The 21,176-nt window shown below is 43.5% G+C and overlaps 1 protein-coding gene across 2 annotated transcripts; it reads right to left on the bottom strand.

Annotated features, from left to right (window-relative positions):
• Positions 1-354: 354 nt before the first annotated feature.
• LOC146189549 (uncharacterized) lies at positions 355-20,960 on the bottom strand. 2 transcript variants are annotated; one of them, XM_084604325.1, is made up of 7 exons: positions 20,734-20,960; positions 10,003-10,146; positions 6,307-6,444; positions 4,419-4,705; positions 3,689-3,790; positions 2,982-3,078; positions 355-790 (listed from the first exon to the last, which is right to left on the bottom strand). In XM_084604325.1, the coding sequence occupies exons 2-7, from the start codon at positions 10,142-10,144 to the stop codon at positions 738-740; spliced, it is 819 nt and encodes a 272-aa protein (XP_084460451.1). In that variant the 5' UTR covers positions 10,145-10,146; positions 20,734-20,960; the 3' UTR covers positions 355-737. The 2 variants fall into 2 exon arrangements, with proteins under 2 accessions (XP_084460451.1, XP_084460450.1); XM_084604324.1 differs by lacking the exon at positions 20,734-20,960 and adding an exon at positions 10,437-10,464.
• Positions 20,961-21,176: the final 216 nt, after the last annotated feature.

Genomic DNA, 21,176 nt, shown 5'->3' with positions numbered 1-21,176 from the left:
CAGTACCTAGGCTAGATGCAAGCGAAGCGCAATTTGTACAAGCTCAATTAGGTCTTTTTACACATATATGTCACAAGGGCGGACACAGCATCAGCCTCAACTGCTCAAGCGGGGCAGAGAGTAACTCAAAATAGGGGGCCTCACCTTGACGTGACCCCCTTCACTTACCGCAAACACGTTTAACTGAACTTGATGCGTATGGAACGTATTATTCTGTGGGAGTTACATTGAGCTGCGCTGTGGTAGATCTTTACGAAAGACCAAAGTAGCGCGCACAAAACCACGACGAAAGAAGACAACACACGAGCTGAATAAAGCGCTGTTCGTCGTAATCAACAAAGCAGCCCAAATTGCTATATATATATTTATTTATTGACTGATTTATTTCTATACCCCAAAGGCCCTTTCAGGCATTACATAGAGGGGGGTGGAGTCACGTGAACAAAATTGGTTGTAACAGCCACATAAGTAACAACCGCACTTAGGTATGAAAAAGAACTGAACAACGGTAAATGGGGTACGCCTCAGTTCGCAGATGAGCCAACGTTTCGACAAGTGGACTTGTCTTCGTCTGGGCCCAGACAAAGACAAGTCCACTTGTCGAAACGTTGGCTCATCTGCGAACTGAGGCGTACCCCATTTACCCTTGTTCAGTTCTTTTTCATACCGTGCAAACCATCTTCCTCTTTCGTTCTACCTGAATCGCACTTAAGGATATATATAATATATATATAGCATCAGGTAGCATCCGCTTCTGGAACGTTCACGAGGCCCAAACTGCTGCGGCGCTCTGAAATCAAGGAGACAAAATTTAATTACTGTGGGCAACCTTCGTAGAAACCAATCGACGCGCCACTGCCATTGGAGTGTACGATTGGGATACAAAGGACTATTTCGAGTGTAAGTAGGCTCGAGGTCAGCGTAGGAAGTCGTAGCCTGTAGCGGGCAACACCAGAGCTAATTCATTTGCAAGGTAAATTAAATGTTGAGATATATGAGAGATATCGCTGAGAGGAATATCTCTACGCGATGAGAAATATTGTTACGGTCCAGCAGATAATTACGGTATAGGCAGATAATTGGCCGCCGCTGAGAGGATTCCGTCTGGTATCAGGCAGCCAACGCGGGCCTGAAATCGAGTGATCTCTTGCCTGATAGTTGAAGCGCAGGTATATACGTTGTTGCAAACCACAGCTAAATAATACGTCTGCGAGCATTCTTTTTTTTTTAATATATTTTGCATACAGCCGCAGTGCACAAAAAATGATTGGAAGAAATAACAGAGGGCCTCTTTTACTGCTAGAAGTTTTCAGGTTGAGACACTAGCAGTACTGGGATTCCACTAAGAATAACCTTGCAATTAAGGCCGGCAATTAAGTGCTTTGCATTTGCAGATATTCAAGGTAAAAAGATACGAAGGAACGTCGACATTTGCATGGTAAATTAACTAAGCGTACAGAGAGAGTTGATAGACCTTTGGGATAGAAGCCACCCACTGACGGTACATCAGAGAAAAAGTTGTGTATGAAATAGCCTAACCTTTATAACCTTTGAGTCCTACCATTATTTGGCTAACTTGAGGCATTTATGTTCAACGCTGTAATATGAAGCATTAGATAACTGGTATCTCATGGCAGCGGCTCACACGATAGCTCAGTCGGGATGGTGACGCTGCGACCGAAGGGGAAGTACTCAGACGGTTTTAGCGAATTTCCCTGTTGCCGCTGGCAACAAGGTAAGCGCAAACATAACTCGTAGAGCTTTACCTTCCCCGGAGCAGGAAAATGACAAGAAGAGTTGCGGACTTGTTCGGCGTCATTATCCTATGCTTTACGTGGAAGCTGTGTTTAAAATGATTAACTTGAGTTCCTTAGAAGAAGATATTTAGCGGTACTTGCGCTGTGCATTGTGGGATTCTCGACGGGGCTATGGCTCCGCCCTCAGAGCTAAACGTCACTTGCTAGCTCAAGCCACACTGGTGGCTCCAAGGAACAAACGAACACCGAGGACCAAAGGGTTAACCGTTTATTGGCTCCGTCGGTCTTCCTCGGCCGCGCACGCGATCTCGCAACATGCAGAGTTAACCTTGCCATTGTCAGATGGGGGGAGGTTTGGTTCCGGAAGGCGCCGCACCTCAAGGTCTGACATAACCTCAGTCTGTTGGCGTCGTGGACGCGTCTGCCCTCTTTGTTTGTGCGGTCCGCACTCGCTCCTCGGTGCACGCACACGCGCATTCACTCACTCACTCACTCACTCACTCACTCACTCACTCACTCACTCACTCACTCACTCACTCACTCACTCACTCACTCACTCACTCACTCACTCACTCACTCACTCACTCACTAACCCCCGTCGCCCACCGCCCCAGCCCCGCCAACCCAGCGCGCACCGCTGCCGGAGCAGACAAGAGAGGGGGGAAGAAAGCTGGCCACGTGATCTGAAGAGAACAGGCCCGCACTTCTTCCTCGCTGCCGCGGCTCAGCCAGGAGCGGAAGTGCAAAAAATTAGAAGGGTTCAACGCTGCTGAACCGAATATGGAGCAAAAGCATTAGCTGCGAGTGACCGAGCGTTCTTCTCTTTTTTCTTCTTACTTGGTTAAAGCCCCGCTTTAAACAAGCCGTGTGAATGTGCCTTAGTGGCCTATAGGGGTAACGTGAATGCCAGGGTCCTCGCAGGCTGATTCTGACGTAATCTTCCCATGCGAAACGAGAGACCCAAGTTGGCAGCTCCTGCCAGGGGACCACGAACACGGAACACAGCAACGAGCGGTTAGACCTGGCGTAGTATTGCTTTCGCAATAAAAACAGAGCCGCTTATATTGTATGCCTTCCCACATAATAAAAGAAGGGCCTTTACTGCGTCGCGGTTGAGCATCACTAAGATGCTATAGCCGACAGCTGCGAACTATTACTTGGAATGTCAGGGAGTGATGAGAAAACGTTTGTCTATGTGACGCTAGATTGACACAGTTTGCTTACCCTTTGAGACCAAGAAGTTGAACACGTCGAACAGTCCTTTGAAGGCCACGAAGAGGATTCCTTCCACTGGCAGTTCGATGCCCAGCTTTGCGAGTAGCTGCAAAATTAAAAGATGGTCGTCGAGAAGTTTTGAGCACCGCTAACATATTTGCCAGGATGTCAGCACACTTACACCCATGCTAACTGTCACCATGCGTGTTCCTTGTGGGTGTCGTCACCGTCACTTTCATGGAAGCGAACAGGACACAACTAGAAGGTATGGGGCTTTGTTATTTCCGGCGGCAGCAAACGAACCCGCAATCACTGTAGGTAAATGCGACCTTTTGCCTATCGCGCGAAAGTCACTAGTGATGCCAGCGCCACCGCATCTTTGTGACGAAGGAAGTCTATAAAGCCGCATCCAACGTCCAACTGCATGGTACATTTTAAATAACGGATGGCTGCATACTAGCATTTCGCAACAAGGTTGCGGGTTCTTCGAAACACTGGCCCCCAAAATTAGAAAATTCCGGAGGAGGTTAACTTTTTTCCGCAGACTTCGTCACCCGCGTATTCTGATATCAGCTAGCAGAATACTTGAAATAACGATAATTGAGTGGTACCTTCTGTGCTGTATATACTAGTTACAACATAATCAGTGTGTACTATATACACTAAACGCAGAGTACTGAGGGCTTAGAAACCACCGCCGTTCGGCGACAACTCACCGTTTTGGCGACGTTCGGGGTGCTCGTAAACTTCCCGCGTTTCATCTTGTTCACCTCGATCTGCACTTTTGATAGGGACAGCTGATGTTGGCCGCATTCAACCTGCGCATCAGAGAAAAATGCAGAAGCACAAAATTTAGAAGGACGCTTAAACTTCGCCTTATGAGTAGAAGCGATAGCTCCTTCCACACCGCCTTTTGATTCCGCGAACTTTTGGCATTGAGATATTGAAGCAGATTTGGGCAAAGTATCAAACTTCTTTACTTGTTTTTTTTTTATTTCAAAGAAAAGGAAATACAAAGTATTCTTCTCATTCCGCTGTGGACACGTACACTTACAATGAAAGACATACAATCAGAAGTACATCTGGCCAATTTTTTAACAGTAACGCGCGACCGTCGAGTGCCCGATGCAGTGGCGCTGAGCTGAAGCAAAGCGGAAATCGGGACAGGGAACGAGAGTGGGAGCGGAATTATGCTGCTCCAGCGAGTGTTGTCTGCGAGTGTTGACCACTATGCCCTGGCTTGAGTTCTGACGTCACGGCGAAGAGAATGCCCCAGGTGACGGGAAATAGAAATGCAGCGTGAAACAAAAAGAAATAAAGCGAAATGAACATTTTTGTAAGGAGGAGCTAGAACGGCATAAAATAGAAGCATTTTACCTAGTCTTCGAGCGCCTTCGCCTTGACAGAAATAAATTATTTTCTCTTTTGTAAAATGATGAACTAGACCTTTTCTCCGGGTTGGTCCAAGGCCTCTTCGTAGTTGAGGGGGCGGTCTACGATTGTGCACCGGCCCTTTTCAGTGACGCCTCCGACTTTGAATCCGCGTTCTTCCCACAAAAAGACCACAGTCCAGTGCTGCATCCCTAAGGGCAGCGGGTTGTCTCCCCTGCCCGCCGTTGGCGACTTGGCAGCTCTGCTCTCCAGGGGAGTCATGTAGACGAATACCTTGCAGGGCGCTTCGGTTTCAAGCACCTCGTCCCTTTTGCGTTTGTTCCGCCTTGAAGGTCCTGCAGCTAAGAGCAAAAATTGAACAGGTAGAGCAAAGAATGACCTTGGGGCTCCGGCTGAAAGTGTTAATAGTCAGGGATCCATACGCGCTCAAAGAATCTTTCCCTGTCTTCTTTCTCGGGCGCCCTGCCGCGTTCATTGGTTATGTGCTTTAGAACACACGTATGGCAGCACATCAGCACACTACTTGCAACTAATTCCCCAGAATTTGTAGGTAGGCAACATGTATGAGACTAGGCTAGTAAGGTTTGTAATGCTAGCACTAATTCCATGCTTAGCCGAAGTGGCGCTCTAATTTATTTGTTGATGTGTCTTGCATTGTGCTGTAAAAAATATTCGCCTGCGATGGCAGTTTCTGACGACCTCCATCGTTGAACGATTCGAACGCATCTTGGTAAAAGGTGGCCTAAAATATTTCATGTTTTTAAATATTATTGATTAAAAGTGAGCTCCCCTTAGTAGCGTTTCAAGGTCTTTTGAGCCATCTTGTTGCTATAGATACCGCGTCTGATTACGACAAATTTAGCGTGAGGCGCCGGCCTTGGTCATTGGGTGGAAAGGTGATGTAACATCCACCTCACGTGCGCAAGCTTCAGACCGTGATTGGGATCATGCTGCTGCGCAATCCTAAATTGAGGTTAAAAATTAATTTTGAGTGACAACGGAATGGAATAACATGCCTGCGGCGTGACCTGACCTCGGCGACCAGGTCCTACCGCACTCTACACACTCTCTCACCAGAATAGCTTTTGCCCACCCTGGTGCAGTACTTTCAAGGCCCCCTCCTCTCGTCCTACCTCTTGACGTAGTAATCCCCAGCCTTCAGCCACCAGCGACTACAGAACAACAATACAAGGTTTGAGGTCACATATGGGGTACGCTGCGAAGGGTTCTGAAAATTTATAGCTACGAATAGGCCGCCGTTGGAAACTGAACTTGGCAACGCCTAACGCGGGACTCCTATCCAAGGAAGCTAGCGTATCAATGCTTTTGGAAAAACGAGCGAGTGTTCAATGCCATTTTCACAGTTCTTAGAAAACAGAAGGATAAGTGAAGCATAGTACTAATTGAACTAATTCAAAGTTGTACATACCTACGCCTTTAGAACCAGTCATAAGGAGAAGATAGAAAGGTCCCTGAAGGAGAGGAGCGGCAATGGGTAGAAAGAAAACGAAAATCTACCTGAACGGTTAAGTGTGAAGCATGTTTCAGTGTGATTTGAGATGGTATGCTGAGGTAAAACAAAATTGAGAGCGCCATGCGTATAGGTTTTCCACTGCTAATACCATAATGATTACTCCTATAAAAAGACTGATTTCTGATAGAACTCTCCGACTCTGCTCTAATCATGTCTTCCTTATTTCATATCAACTTTTCCCTTCTTTCCACGGAAACAACGCTTCTTCGCTTCCTACGGCAACAGGCCTGTATGCGGCCTGGCCGCGGGGGACAACAGATCCAAGCAAGGGCCATGTGCTGCTCCGGGCACTGGCTCTGCCAACAGAGCTAACCAAGATGGCCAGCAGACGATAGGGGGATGCCAAATACTTAGCTTACTATGTAGTTGATCACCTGAAATATGGTGTGCACTCGAAAAGCAAAATACCTTGTTCTTGCGCCGATGAGCTTGCCGACCGAGATGAGGGGCTCGCAGGTCCAGCAGCGAGGAGCCTGCTACTTGACGACGGGCCGGGTCGAGGTTGTGCCGAGTCTGCTTCATGGTTCTCAGCATGATTTGAAGGTACTGTATAACGCAGCAGAAATAGCATATTAGGCAAAATCATTCACTTGAAGTAATAAGCTTAAATTATAAGAGTGAGAAATACATCAATGAAAACTAAAATCAATTTCATCGCCTTGAGCTAAAAGCGTTATCGGTTTGCCGCGGCATAAGAAAATGCCGAATTTTGTTTCGCCCAATGTGCTGAAATGATAACCCATAATCGAACTTGCAACGTCGGCGGAATACAGGCACCAGAGGGGACCTGGGGCGGGACGTACTTTAAGACACAGGGCCAGGTAGGCTGTGCACTTTTTCTTGCTCGTTTCAAGGCAATCCTGTCGCCTCGTAGGGCTTTTGGCAGTGACGACACAGCTGCTTCCAGTATGTGTGGTACATCATGCTAATGCGATGGCTACATGTGATTTTGAAAAGAACCTTGGATAATGTGTTCATTCTTCTGATATACTCACAAACTCACTCACACGTGCTCACCCTCTCACTCACTCACTTTCTTACTCACTCGTTCACTGCGCCGTTAGTTGACAGAAGCATTTCTTGCTCTCTGATTCACTACAACTCTTTTTGCTTATGTCTCTACCAGCAAGGTGACAGTTATTTCGAATGACATCCATGCAATAATTTTGTATTTAACAAAAGCTTTGCATAAAGGACGTCTTTGTGGAGTATTAGAACATCTGGACGCGTGCGTCTGAGCCCCACCGTGTGGCTGGTAATGCCTTCTATTGTTCCAAGTCTTGTGAAAGTAAAAACGAAAAAGATTTGTTTTCTTCGTGCACTTTGCAACAGGAATGAGTTCCACGAATGCCATAGGTAGCTTGATTCAATGGCTTAGAAGCAGACCCTCAAGCCGTTAAACTTTGTGACGAAGACTACAGACACAAAGTCTACATGTACACAGCTACAATGCGTGTAGATCCAGTAATGAATTTAGTGTGGGTAATTTAATTGAAAAGAAATAAAGATAGCGTTACATAGCCCGCACCGCCAAACGCCCAAAAGATGAAGGACTGACAAAAGGAAAGTCAAAAGACTCAAACGATTCGGCGACAGCCGTCACTGGTCGCAGATCTCACGAGGAGGCGGTTATTGCTTAGCGATTACGCTGCCAGCACTCTCTGCACCACCTTTCTATAGCACAAACCTCGTCTAGGTGACAGTTCAAGGTGAATTCTCCCCTACAAGATTCTGTTTACCGTCACCCTCCACGACATCCACCAACCACAAATCCTTCTCTGAAGCCAATGAAGACGCGGAACGAAGTAGTGACGGCGAGATGAAAATGAAAGGCACAATGGCAAGGCGGACGCACGCAAAAGCGGAAGGAACAGCAAGCACAACTGACCTAGATTGCACAAACCTCGTCTGAGATGACGATTCAAGGTGATTTCTCCCCTACGAGATTCTGTTCATCTTCGCCCTCCAAGACATCCACCGACCACCAACCGCAAGCCTTCTTCTCAGAATCCAATGGAGAAGCGGAACGAAGTAGTGACGGCGAGATGAAAATGAAAGGCACAATGGCAAGGCGGACGCACCCAAAGCGGAAAGAACAGCAAGCACAACTGACCTAGATACTTATAGCACGAACCTCGTCTGAGATGACGATTCAAGGTGATTTCTCCCCTGCAAGCTTCTGTTCATCTTCGCCCTCCAAGACATCCACCGACCACCAACAGCAGGCCTTCTTCTCAGAAGCCAATGGAGAAGCGGAACGAACAGTTGATAGCGAGATAAAAATGGAGGGCACAATGGCGACCCACGCAAAGGCGGAAGAAACAACCAGTACTACAGACATCGATTTGTTGCATCAAATCGAGCGATGGCCCCTGTATAAAACCAAAAGCAAGCCATTTGGTTTATTTCTAACTCCTTGGAGGTGGTTGTGGTCTGTGGAGTTTAAACGTCCCAAAGCGACTCAGGCTATGAGAGACGCCGTAGTGGAGGACTCCGGAAATTTCGACCACCTGAGGTTCTTTAGCGTGCACTGACATCGCACAGCACACGGGCGCCTTCCTTTTCACCTCCATTGAAAAGCGGCCGCCGAGGCCGGGATTCGATCCCGCGTCCTTGGGAACAGTAGTAGAGCGCCGTAACCACTGCGCCACCCAGTGGCGGGAATTTTTTACAATTTCCTACAGAGAACACCCGCGTCAAGTCTGAAACAAACATGTGTGTGTGTGTGTGTGTGTGCGTGCGTGCGTGTGTGTGTGTGTGTGTGTGTGTGTGTGTGTGTGTGTGTGTGTGTGTGTGTGTGTGTGTGTGTGTGTGTGTGTGTGTGTGTGTGTGTGTGTGTGTGTGTGTGTGTGTGTGTGTGTGTGTGTGTGTGTGTGTGTGTGTGTGTGTGTGTGTGTGTGTGTGTGTGTGTGTGTGTGTGTGTGTGTGTGTGTGTGTGTGTGTGTGTGTGTGTGTGTGTGTGTGTGTGTGTGTGTGTGTGTTTCAGGGGGTTATAGAGGCCCTCTTAATTTTTTTAACCGGGCTCTCACCACTGTTAATAAATCCGGCCCTGCCCAGAGGGTTTCTTTCTTGTGTCAAAAGATGTCCTGGACAGACAGGGCTCAACAATGTTCTATACTTTTACAGTCCCGAGACGTTATTAACCATTCTGGCATTCTAGAGCGGAAGCACACACTATTCCTTCTTTTATTGCGGCCGAACAAGGCGGTGTCACCACGGCGACTAGAATATTGGGCCCTGCAAAGCAGATTTCATAGAGCTCAACTCGTCCCAGCGACGGCCGATGCCCTTGACTCCACCAGGGGAAACCTAATTCTCCAGAGTGCTCTAGTCTAATCTAGAGTAACAGCTCCGGTCCCGACACCACACTTAGTGAGCAAGCTCACACATGATTGGCACGGGAAACACAAAAAATATGGCCGATTTGAATAGTTAATCAAATACGAAGTAGGTGCGTAGAACCGCTTATCACCGTTATACCTTTCATGCATTACCACACACATCTTCGATTTACACTCTCTCCAATATCTTCCCTCAGCTGACGCAAGAGGTGGCCAGCAGTCACAAAGACAAACAGCGCCGACGGTTGCGCTTCCAAAGCAAACAACCCACAAACCTAAGGCCCAAACATTCCGATCGCTGCCCTTGGTCGGTTGCGCGCGGGCGGCGGTTTCAAAGGGACGTATGTCCAGGCGTCGTCCCGAGAAGACACCGACAGCAGCTCCCTCGGCCGCGCATTCTCCACAGCCCGTGTTTCGCCACGATTTATGGCCTCCGCGCCCTTTCCCCTCAAACCGAGAGACAGCAGTTAGCGCCGAACCCACAACCACTGCGCTTACGCTGTGCTTTTTAACTGCTCTGGCTTGCCTCCTTCGTGGCACGGTTGAAGCGCGGCTTTTCCGAGAATCGGAACGGACCGAACCGCTGGTGTCGCCCGTTTCCATGTGTTCCTACATCACTTTTGAAGTGCGACCGCCTGCGCGACCGTCATAAATAAACTTGGCCACCCCTTCGGAAACCCCCCGCGACAGCGGACCCACGGCTTCGGACAGACACCGGCGAAACCCGTGATTGCGGCTAGTAGTGCTACGCACTAAAAAATACCTTGTCCTTGCGACGAAGAGTTTGTAGACCGAGATGAGGGGCCTCTAGGTCCCCGGTTTCGATGCCTTGGACTCAATGATGAGCCACGCCTGGACCTCATCGCGTTGTTTTCATCATTTTCGGCTGAATAAGCCTTCGCCATGTCTGCATTTTCAAGGCAAAAATAAAGAAATTATTACAGCAAATATAACTGAAGAATACCGCTAAGGTTGGGACATGGAAAGCAAGAGATCACTTAGCGCTTTTTTAGCTATGCAAAGCCAACTAGCTCAACTTAATACTTACGGGAAATCATCCTCCGCACTTCTCCGTGCTTGGTACCAAGCACAAATGTACTTTACAGTGTTCGGACAGATTCGTTTGGCAATACGATTGGTTATCTAGAGCACCTTTGTATCTTTCTGTACCATATACGACAGTCATATCGTTCGTACCGGGGTGTATCATCCTTGACAAAGCTTTCCCAGGCTGTCGGCAACGATGAGCTGCAGGCACAACAATGACGCTGCGGATGCCACTTCATCCGGCAAAAAATTAAAGAGCACAGCAGAATCTGCATTGGAGTAATGCGAAAGCACGGATGCTGCTGTTGGTTGCTTCTGGTTGCTTCTAGTTGCTTAATTCACTTCTTGTTTACCCATTTTAGTCTGGTACTTTCAAATTGCGCGTCAATACCTTCCTATGGCCTTTTTAGGCTCTACTTTTGGTTTCCTGACGTCACATCCTCTACGTCACGGTAATTCACTTCTTGTTTACCCATTTTACTCTTCGATAGTTTCAAATTGTGCGCCAATATCTTCCTGTGCCCTTTTTCGGCTCTACTTCCGGCTGCGTGAAGTCACATCCTTGATGCCACCCTATTTGACTGCCTTAATTAACTACTTTAGTTTTCGGTGCTTTGAAATTGCGCGCCAATCCCTTCCTATGCCTTTTTTTGGATCGACTTCAGGTTGCGTCCCGTCACATCCTTGACGTCACCTTAACTGAATGATTTAATTAATTATTTTAGTATTTGATACATTCAAATGTGGCGCCAAGCCATTCGCTAACGAGACCATTTTCGCCTTTACTGCTTCATTTTTTGCCTATAATTAATTACCTAATAATTTATTGGCCTAATTATTTTTCGGCACCAGCTTTACATCAGCCTCTATCGATTGATACCACTCAAAAACCTCTACAACTTTTAAATTACTCGAAACTGCTGCAGATACGATTTTGCGGATGCAGTCTACGGACAGAAATCGGTGAACATAGCGAAGTAACGCTTCCGCGTTAAAAAGCAAGACCTGTGCAGCCCAAGGTTGCTTATTGCTATTGCCACCTACAAATAACCAGTGCGCTTATAATGGAAGAAGAGGTAGGGACAGCCTAGTTAATTTTGACAAAGGTATTACACAGCACATAATCGACCATGTACAGCTTGTTAGATTTTGTTACTTGTCTGGTTCCATAAGACTTTCAAACTCTCTTTCATGCTCAGCTATGTCAATCATTTTTCAATGCTGCTACGATTTTATTTTAATGGCAGAAGGTAACACCTATACACTTTAGTTAATCTTCAAAAACGCTCATGGTATGGTGGTCTTCTTCATTGATGGTGCTGCCACTGGTTCGGTGATACGGCGACACATTGCTGAAACTGATCGGATAATTTATTCGGACGCTGGGTGTACATTTCATTACACCGGTCCAAATCAGATACCTGAGGCTGGAGTAATAGTACAAAATCTAACAAAATACTACCGTTCGTTTCCCAGACCTTTTTTGGCAGAAAAAAGTGTATTAAAACGTAGGCGTGCCCATATCGAGCACACAATTTGGACAGCACAGCTACTAATAATCGAGTAGCCTTCGCCCTGTTTTCAATGCGGAACAAAATTGTTTTGCAACCTAAATTATTTTCTTATGGAAACAATTTTATTTCGCTAGTGGCCGCGTGATCGTAGTTGCCATAATAAATGACTGGTTTAAAGCCGAGTTAGCTGCTCGCTGCGTTTATATACTCATGGTAATCGCTGCTCCCAGCTTAAGCAGCTTTTTTTTATATTTACGTTACAGCTTTGTGACAAGCCCTTCCGTGAAAGCGACCTCGTATTCACGACAAGCTACACCGAGTGTCGTCAAGGCCACCGTTCTCAGTAATATCTCTGCCCACCACCCTCATCTTTATCTATCGATCTAACAGTAAATGTGCTCTCAGATTAATTTTGTGCCTGTCTTAATGTTTATTCAAGCAAGTCTGAATGAAGGTGAAAATTTCTTCGCAACTTGATATCTGCAATTGAAACAAATGCGAGGTGAATTGTGTCAAACTTCTCATATACTTCAAAAGACTGACAGTATTAGATAACACAGGTAACACAAGTATAACCTCTTCATCGCTAGCACTAAAAATTTCAAGAAGTAGCTCCAGAGCAACGTTGAATAAAAAAAAAACCGCAACCACGTAGGGTGAAGCCGACTTTCAGTATGATCTCACTACGATGACGTCACATAAGCTTGCACAGGCTTTGTAGTCTAGGTGGTGTTGTATTAGCACTGTCTGGGAGATTCACTTCACCAAGGACCCAAAGGACCGTACAAACTGGCTCTGAACATTAGGCTGGGTTGCTCGGCACACAGGCAAAGTCAACAAGGTGCGCCACTCTTTACTGTCTTCTTTTATTGTAGGCTTCGCTCCCACATCAAGCGATCCGCACCGGCTCCTGCGGCCTGACCATAACCTCGCCAGGTCAACCGCAGTTTCCTCCCTTGAGAAATAACAGGCAAGACCGGTGGCAGGACGAGCGTCCGTTCTAAAAGCCCTGACAAATAGTAAAAACAAAATAATTAAAACAAAAAAAAACACGATCAAGCCAACTGCTTCTCGGCACAAGTCTTCCGCGCAGCAGCACAGCGTCATAAGTACACTTTTGCAGAATAACGCGACTCTGCTAGTCGCCGTTTTGGTCTGTGGCGTCGCCAATATGCAATTCTATAAAATTAGCCTAATAGTGCGCAAGCCGCTGCAAGCAAACTCAGACAGTTAGCTGCCGTGGACGTAGAAAGACGGCAAAATAATAATCCACTGTAAAATCAGGCAAAATATAATTCTACAGTCGAAACGAAAGCCTGAAAATAATGCGGCTGTAGACTGACTACAAGAAATGATTTCAAAATTTGCTAATTATCGTATATGCCCAAATATGTGCAGGAAGCTTCGTGTTTCTTAGATCATGGGAAATAAACTTATTTTCTTGCAATTCCCTGCAATACTCTGCAATATACCAACTGCTTTCTTTGCAATGGTCCGGAATCACTATTAACCGTTCTAACGATGTGAGCACCGCAGGGCTCTAACACGCTGATTGATCACATTCTATCAAATATTACAACATTTCAGTCTGCAGCGGTTATTGATTTCCAAATTACCGATCATTATCCAGTTTTTCTAATCGTTGAGAGTGTTAAGCGATATAGCGGCAGGTAATATGATAAAGAATCGTTTGACTGTGACAAATTCACTGACCTATCGCATGCTGACTGGAGTGATATCATCAATGAATCTAGCGCTAATATAGTAAACAACAAATTTTCCTCAGATTTTTCTAATATCAATAATTCTTGTACTACTGTTTCCTCTAGCGTTAAAGGTTTTTCTGTCCCACGAAACAATTGGATAACCTATGGCATTTTAGGCTGCATACGCAGAAAAAAATATTACCTTCATAAGAATCTTAAATCGCAGCCGTTTAATATGACCCTTTTAAAACGATTCATGGCGTATTCCCATCACCTATCTGCAATGTTGAAAGCAGCCAAACGTAGTTAGTACCAAAATCAGGTTATTAAAAATGGCAATAACAACCAGAAAAACTGAAAACTCATCAAAGAATTCCTAAATCAGTCTAATTCACAGCCCGCCATTACAAACATTAGTGACGGAGCTAACGTTTTTTAAAATCCCGCTGACATCGCTAATGCTTTTAGCTTAGTTTTCTCTGCACCTTCATCTCACTGTCCTCATATCACTCGTTGCCCTCATTCCTTCTATCTACGCCTAACATCACCTGAAGAAGTGTGCTTTGTTCTAATCTCAATAAAAATTATGGTCCTGGGTTAGACAATATTCATTTCTCACGTCCTTGCACATATCATTAATTCCATGTTTAGTAGGGGAATCTTTCCTTATCAGTTTAAGCGAGGCAAAATAGTACCCGTGTTTACAAAAGGCGACCGAAATAGCATGGCAAATTATCGCCCCATAACAATACTACCCTTCTTTACCAAAGTATTTGAGAAACTTGTGGTAACTCGCCTAATTAACTACTTCGTGTAACTCAATTTTCATATACCTCATCAGTTTGATTTCGGGCCAAATTATTCTACTGAACTTGCACTAATTGTATTAACGGATTTCATTAAGTGACCATTAGATAATGGTAGGTTCGCTAGAGCAGTATTTGTTGATTTTACAGAAGCATTTGATACTATTGACCATAACATTCTTTTTCAAAAACTGGAAGCTAAGCTTCGAGAATTTGTGACACCCCTTTAACTCTAATACGCAGGTACCTTGTTGACAGACTTCAAGTTGTTCAATATTCTAAAGCTATTTATAACCCAGCCGTTATTAACTGTGGTGTTCCCCAGGGGTCCATGTTTGGACCACTCCTTTTTCTTATATATATTATTGACCGTCCAACTGCCTCACTAATTTTAACTGCTTATTGTATGCTGATGACACCACTATATTTACCACTGATATCGATATTTCTAACCTAGCATCTAACTTAGGCGAAGATTTTCATCGTATTCGTATTTGATTGTGGTGTGAAAATTAAATTCATGGTTTTTCATTCCACGAATAAAGAAATATGCATACCTCCACAGCTCAACTTTAATACTCATGTCATTTATGCATCGGATACTGACACATGTTTTAGAATTGTGCTTGACTCTAACTTAAAGTTCCACGCGCATACTAGATATATAACTTCTAAAATTGCATTTCGAATTCGCGTATTAATTATACTCGGTTTTACAGAATAATTAAGGACCTCTATGATCGCGCATTTCCGCGCCGCGTCTGGGAAAAGCACAAAAAGGCGCGAAAGCCGTGGATATCTACCGCACTTTACAATGATATTCTGAGACGTAACAAGTTATTCGAACAGTTCCTGAAAACCAAAGACATTTCAATACTTCAGGAGTGCAAGAAATTTCACAACAGACGGAACTCTGACCTAAGAAAGGCAAGAAATGCCTATTATTTACAGAGGTTTGAAAATATAAATGATCAACAAATGTTTTGGAAAGTTTATAAAGAGATGTGCGGTTCCTGCACTAATTATATCATTCCGGAGGAACTGACTGTAGATGGAGTGACCCTTACATCAGCTCAGTTGCCTGGAAGGCTAAATAAACACTTTCTGTCTTCAGGGAACATAAAAAACCCGACAATATCAGCCCGCGGTCCGATAGATTATGTGAAGACACGAGTAAAAGATAGCATTTTCTTAAAACCTACGGATGAAGCCTAAATGATAACTATTATTAACTCTCTAAATAACAATAGTGCAGCAGGCTTGGATGAGATGAAGGTTAGACCAATTAAAGAGGTTGCTGTCATGGTTGCACGACCGCTTAGTCATGTTTGTAACTGTTTGCTCCAGGAAGGATTATTTCCGGATGACCTTAAGCTGGCTAGAGTAACTGTGATACATAAAGGTGGGGCCAAAAATGATTTCAACAATTATCGACCAATATCTGTGCTGTGCACCTTTTCGAAAATCATAGATCGTGTTATTTTTTGCCGACGTTCAGACTTTCTAGATAAATTAAAGTTGATTTCACTGTACCAGTACAGATTTCAGAAAAATAAGTCAGCTGAGTTAGCTCTATTGTATGTGAAGGAAAGGCTCATAGAAAACATTGAACGTAAATTATTTACAGTGAGAATCTTCCTTGATATACGCAAAGCATTTGACTCTGTTAAACACCATATTTTACTCGATAAACTCCCGATGTATGGTATACGAGCACGAGCACTTCAACTTATTGAGAGTTACTTATCAAACCGTAAACAATGTGTGATATATAATACAACCTCTTCAACATTAGAACCAATTTTAACAGGTGTGCCCCAGGGCTCAATTCTTGGGCCATTGCTTTTTCTGCTATATATAAATGATATAGCCAGCATTCCATTCACACAAGAATTGCTCCTTTATGCAGATGACACAAATGTCTTCTTTTCTGGCCTCAGCCTCTCTAAACTAGAAATAGACGCAAACAGATGGCTATGTGAACTGTCTGAATGGTTAACTGCAAATTAATTGGAGCTCAACACAAGCAAAACCAAATACATTATTTTCAGAGCTCGTAACACCAGAATTACTACAGAATTTTCCTTGTACTTACAAATCGATGCGATAGAGCGCACAGACGTGATAAAATTTTTAGGAGTTATTTTTTCATGAGCACCTCTTGTGGAATGCACATACGAACTACCTTAAACTAAAATTATCGCGAGTGGTAGGAGCATTGTGGAGAATAAGAAACCAAATCCCTGAAAAATGTAGAGCGCTTAGTTACTCTACAATGATTCAGTCCCATATATATTACTGTCTTCTCGTATGGGGCACAACTACTGCTACCAATTTGGCAAGCATATTTATTGCACATAAAAAATCGATCCGTGCCCTAGAAGGTTTGAAGTACAGCGAACGCACGCATGCTTTTCGTTGCAGTTATGGAGTAGCGAGGGTGGATCAACTTTATGGAAAAAAACTTTCGATTTATATATACAATGAATTCAATGAAACCGCGACAATTTTGCACGGACATATATGAGCATAAATCAAAATTTTGACTTCAGGAAAAAACAATACAGACTACCAAAGCTGAGAACAAATTAAGGTAGGCAATGCCTGCGATCCCAAATACCCATGCTTTTGAACAAAAATAAGGATCTTGTTGCCGTTATTGAACGGCATGCATCACTTGGTGTATTTAAACGTACACTGAACGAGATGTGCAACTAAGTGTTGTAATTAAAACTGTCAGCGATGTCAAAAATTGTTTAGTTTTTTGAGTGCCTGTTACTGTTGTTGTTGTTGTTGTTCATTTTTTAATTTGTTCCACTTTTTGCGTGCTTCTTACTGTTGTATTTTTCTATTGTTAATTTGCATCTTTGAGCGGAAAAAACAATTTCATCTGTACCGCGCTGTTTACCCTGTGTACAAACTGTATGGGGCTCTGAACCTGGCAAGTACGCACCTTTTGTTCGGGGTCCTTTAGTTTCTGTGTAAAGAAACTAAGAATAAGAATAAATTTCAAACTTCACTTCAATTATAACACGTCATTATTTTCAGCTGCATGTTCTTAGCTTTCTTTATTATTCCTTCATACATAGCCATCTCACTTACTGCTTATCTTCGTGGGGAAATACTTACAACACTAACTTTTCGTGCCTTCATCATTTGCAAAATCAAGCCATCTGTATAATCACTTTTGCCCCATTCAGATCGACCACTTTACAAGGATGCCTTATTCTATACATTTTTCCTCTCGACCTCCAACTTAAGGCTAATTTATCCCTGCTTATATAACGCGTTCCTAATAATGAGCTTAAATTATATTGCTTCGACCCCCCTTCTCTTGTCAAACACAAACATAACAAGATTTTCAGAACATAACAACCTACTTCTTCCAAAAATTCGCACTAATTACGGTAAGAAGTTAGAGTTCTTTTCAGCCATATTCATCTGGAATTCATTACAAAGTCACTTGAAATCGCTACGCACATCACGCTCAATTCATCAATAATTGAAGAGCTAATTACTAACTGCATTTGCACTGTGAACATTTTTCTTTCTCTTTTTCTTCTTTTCTTTTTTTTTTACCGCTAGTGATTAGTGTCCGAAATTTTTATGACCTTTTATGATAAAGTTGTCTTCATGTTATTTTTATTGAATTTTTTTGTATTACTGATAAAATTTAATTCCCTCCTTTGTGATTCCTTGCCAGTGGTATTAGTTACTTTGTTATCGTTTTGTATAATTGGATTTGTGCTTACACTGTTTTTTTTTCATACATACCTTGCATTTTTTTATTTTTTTATGATCCTCTCTGTGCACTTATCTTGTTTTGCTTTCTTATATTTGTGGTTTATCTGTTGCACTTATTCACAGGAGGCTCCCCTGATGGTTTTTACCTTGGGGCCTCCTTCTGTAGAAATTCATTCACATATGCTTGATATGTACCGTATTGAGGCAATTAAAAATCAAATCAAATGACAAAACTTCTCACGGTGCCCACGAGGTTCCTCCTTCGCGTTTCCCTAATCTTAAGTCCTTCTACCGATGGAGTGCTGGGCATTTCAATTTTTATTTCTCACATTACCATTGGGGGTACTATATTACACACGCAACGTAAGAGACCCGTCGCAGAGGTTTAGCGGTTAGGTAGCTCAGGTGCAGAGCCTGAGCTCGCTGGTTAATATCGGCCACAGCTGCTGCATTTCAATTTATGCGAGACGTGAAAGTCGCTGATGGGCATGTTAAATGTTTAATGTTTGTACTAAAAAACGAAGTGGTGATGCATTTATGCTAATGTTTATGCATAAGAGTAGGAAGCGCCTAACTAAAATTTGCAGTTTTAAAAAGGGTCGAAGGGAGTTGTCATATTGGACACTACTACGCTGGTACTACACCGAAGAGTTAAGGATCAAGCTCCCTCACTCTCCCCGAAGGTGCTCCGTGGCTCGAAAAGGTATATCATCTTTTAGCCAATCGCATGTCACCCTTTCGAAACATAATAATAATAATAATAATAATAATAATAATAATAATAATAATAATAATAATAATAATAATAATAATAATAATAATAATAATAATAATAATAATAATAATAATAATAATAATAATAATCAATCAATCAATCAATCAATCTTTATTTAATGTGCGCAGGAACAACCATGTGGTCTTTGTGCTGCAGCACAAATAAAAAAAAAAAAGAAACAAAAATGAAAAAGCACAAACATGTTTACACACACAGAGATTATTATTATTATTATTATTATTATTATTATTATTATTATTATTATTATTATTATTATTATTATTATTATTATTATGTGTGTAAACATGTTTGTGCTTTTTCATTTTTTTTTTGTGCTGCAGCACAAAGACCACATGGTTGTTCCTGCGCACATTAAATAAAGATTGATTGATTGATTATTATTATTATTATTATTATTATTATTATTATTATTATTATTATTATTATTATTATTATTATTATTATTATTATTATTATTATTATTATTATTATTATTATAGTTTATTTTGCATCAAGTAGAACAAGTGAATAAGATCAAGCATAAAGCATAATAACCGTACATGAAGTATGAGAAAACAAATTTTATCAAAACAGTGGTAAACTGCAAAGTACGTCAATCAATATACACAATTAAAGCCGCGCATCAATTACAATAACAAAAACACTATGCAAAACTACGCATGAGAATGCCGACATTCTTCCCTGAAGAATCTAATTCTGAAATTGAACACCCGCCCCGGTTTTCGAGATCTGTCCGTCCATTGTACGGCCCGCGATACCTGCTTAAGGATCATATATGTGTGCCCCCTTCGTAAAGAATGAGCACAGATGCTTACGCCATATCGAAGAGCATGAAATATTAAATAAGGTGAAAGAAAGAAAGAAATAGAGAGAGGGAAAGAAGAAAGAAAACAACGAATGCAACAGAAACACAGCCAATAGGTCAGTGCTGTAACATGGCCCCTCCAAAAATCGGCCCTTCTTGGTTCTTGTCCATGGTGTCGGACCGAGCGGCCTATCAGCTGACTTCGGCTTTATTTTCTTAGAGGCATCATATTTCAGGTGATGTTACGTACGTTGAAGGCGAAATTAAATTTCAATAAACAGGCAGCAGTTATCATTTAGTTTTGCAATTATTCGGGTACACACTCCAAAAGATCAAATGGGTGGCGATGGCGAGGTTGGTCTTTCAAATTTGCAGTTTCCCGAAAAAATAACCAAGCAAGAAAGGTAAGAGCGTGGGATGTAGACGGACAGCTTGCAGTGGATGAACTCTGCAATCAGATAATGGCTACTGCGGTTGTGATATGCTGCACTTGGTACATAAAGGAAGAAAAAAACTCCACAATTTGAAACACCAGTGGAGTGGAGCCCTCTATATAGCGGTAGACCAAGTCCGCACATAAACAAAACGCTCGCCACCTGTGCGGCGCGACATCTGAGAGAAGCTTCCCGCCAAAACTGCTTGCCGCCGCCCCTCGGACACAGGAATTTCCCGCCAAAAATGAGGGCCCGCTGCTCGTCCAGAGTACACGTAACACCCGGCACCACTGCCGATTATTGCTGCGGAAGGGTCTGGGTCCTTACTTATGCTGGTAAAGAAACCCCAACCCTGTGTTCTTATACGCGCCCTTAACACCGCTTTTCCGGGAATTTCAGCGGCGCATGAAAAGTTAACAAACTGTGTGAGTTGGTCGATTACTTCAACACGGTGCCTAAAACAAATGGACTAGGAACAGACGCTTACTCAACACGACCGCATTCTGTGTAGGTATCTGCCTATTTTCCGTGCCTTTCTTTTCATATTTCTTGAAATAACCATTCTAAATATCAGGACAACAATGCTAAAACACCACGGGTGTATGGTGGCCTTCGGAATCAGAAGTCAAAATGGAGGCTTACCTCTTCGGATACCGAGCAACAACTCTCCACTTCGAGACAGGAAGTGAAAACGGTGACGGTTAAGTGACGTCGAACGTTCGAGGCGGTTAAGGGCTCAGATCTGAGACGAAGTGCCGTATCTAGCTCGTCTTGCTCTCGCCGCAGCGATTGGCTAAAAAGAATATATGTTGAAAACAAAATGTTATCCCTCCTTGTCTTTCCAGAGGGCACACAACCTTGTCGCTCCGCAATAGCACTCTTGCGTAAGGGAGACGTGAAGAGGGAGAGAGGCGCCGATGCGATAGGTGCTTTTCTGACCTACGTTACTAGAGCAGTTTCACAGCTCCCCATACTGCCCAGCGGAGGAGTATTGTCCCCGGTAGCCGTCGCGAGAACTAGCGGCGCTGCAGTCAACTCTTGCTCCTTGCCGAGCGCGCCGTCTGCTACACGCGGCGCGGAACATA

The sequence above is a fragment of the Amblyomma maculatum genome, chromosome 5 (genome assembly GCF_055883805.1).
Source record: "Amblyomma maculatum isolate TAMU_Amacu chromosome 5, ASM5588380v1, whole genome shotgun sequence".
NCBI classification, from domain to species: Eukaryota; Metazoa; Arthropoda; class Arachnida; order Ixodida; family Ixodidae; genus Amblyomma; species Amblyomma maculatum.
This window is presented reverse-complemented; position numbering and strand designations above follow the sequence as displayed.

Excerpts from the sequence above, each read along its gene's own strand:
- LOC146189549 (XM_084604324.1), bottom strand. Across the intron at positions 3,791-4,418 it reads TGGACCAACCCGGAGAAAAG|GTTGAATGCGGCCAACATCA; the intron begins GTCTAGTTCATC and ends TCTGATGCGCAG. Across the intron at positions 791-2,981 it reads CAACTTCTTGGTCTCAAAGG|AGCGCCGCAGCAGTTTGGGC; the intron begins GTAAGCAAACTG and ends CCTTGATTTCAG.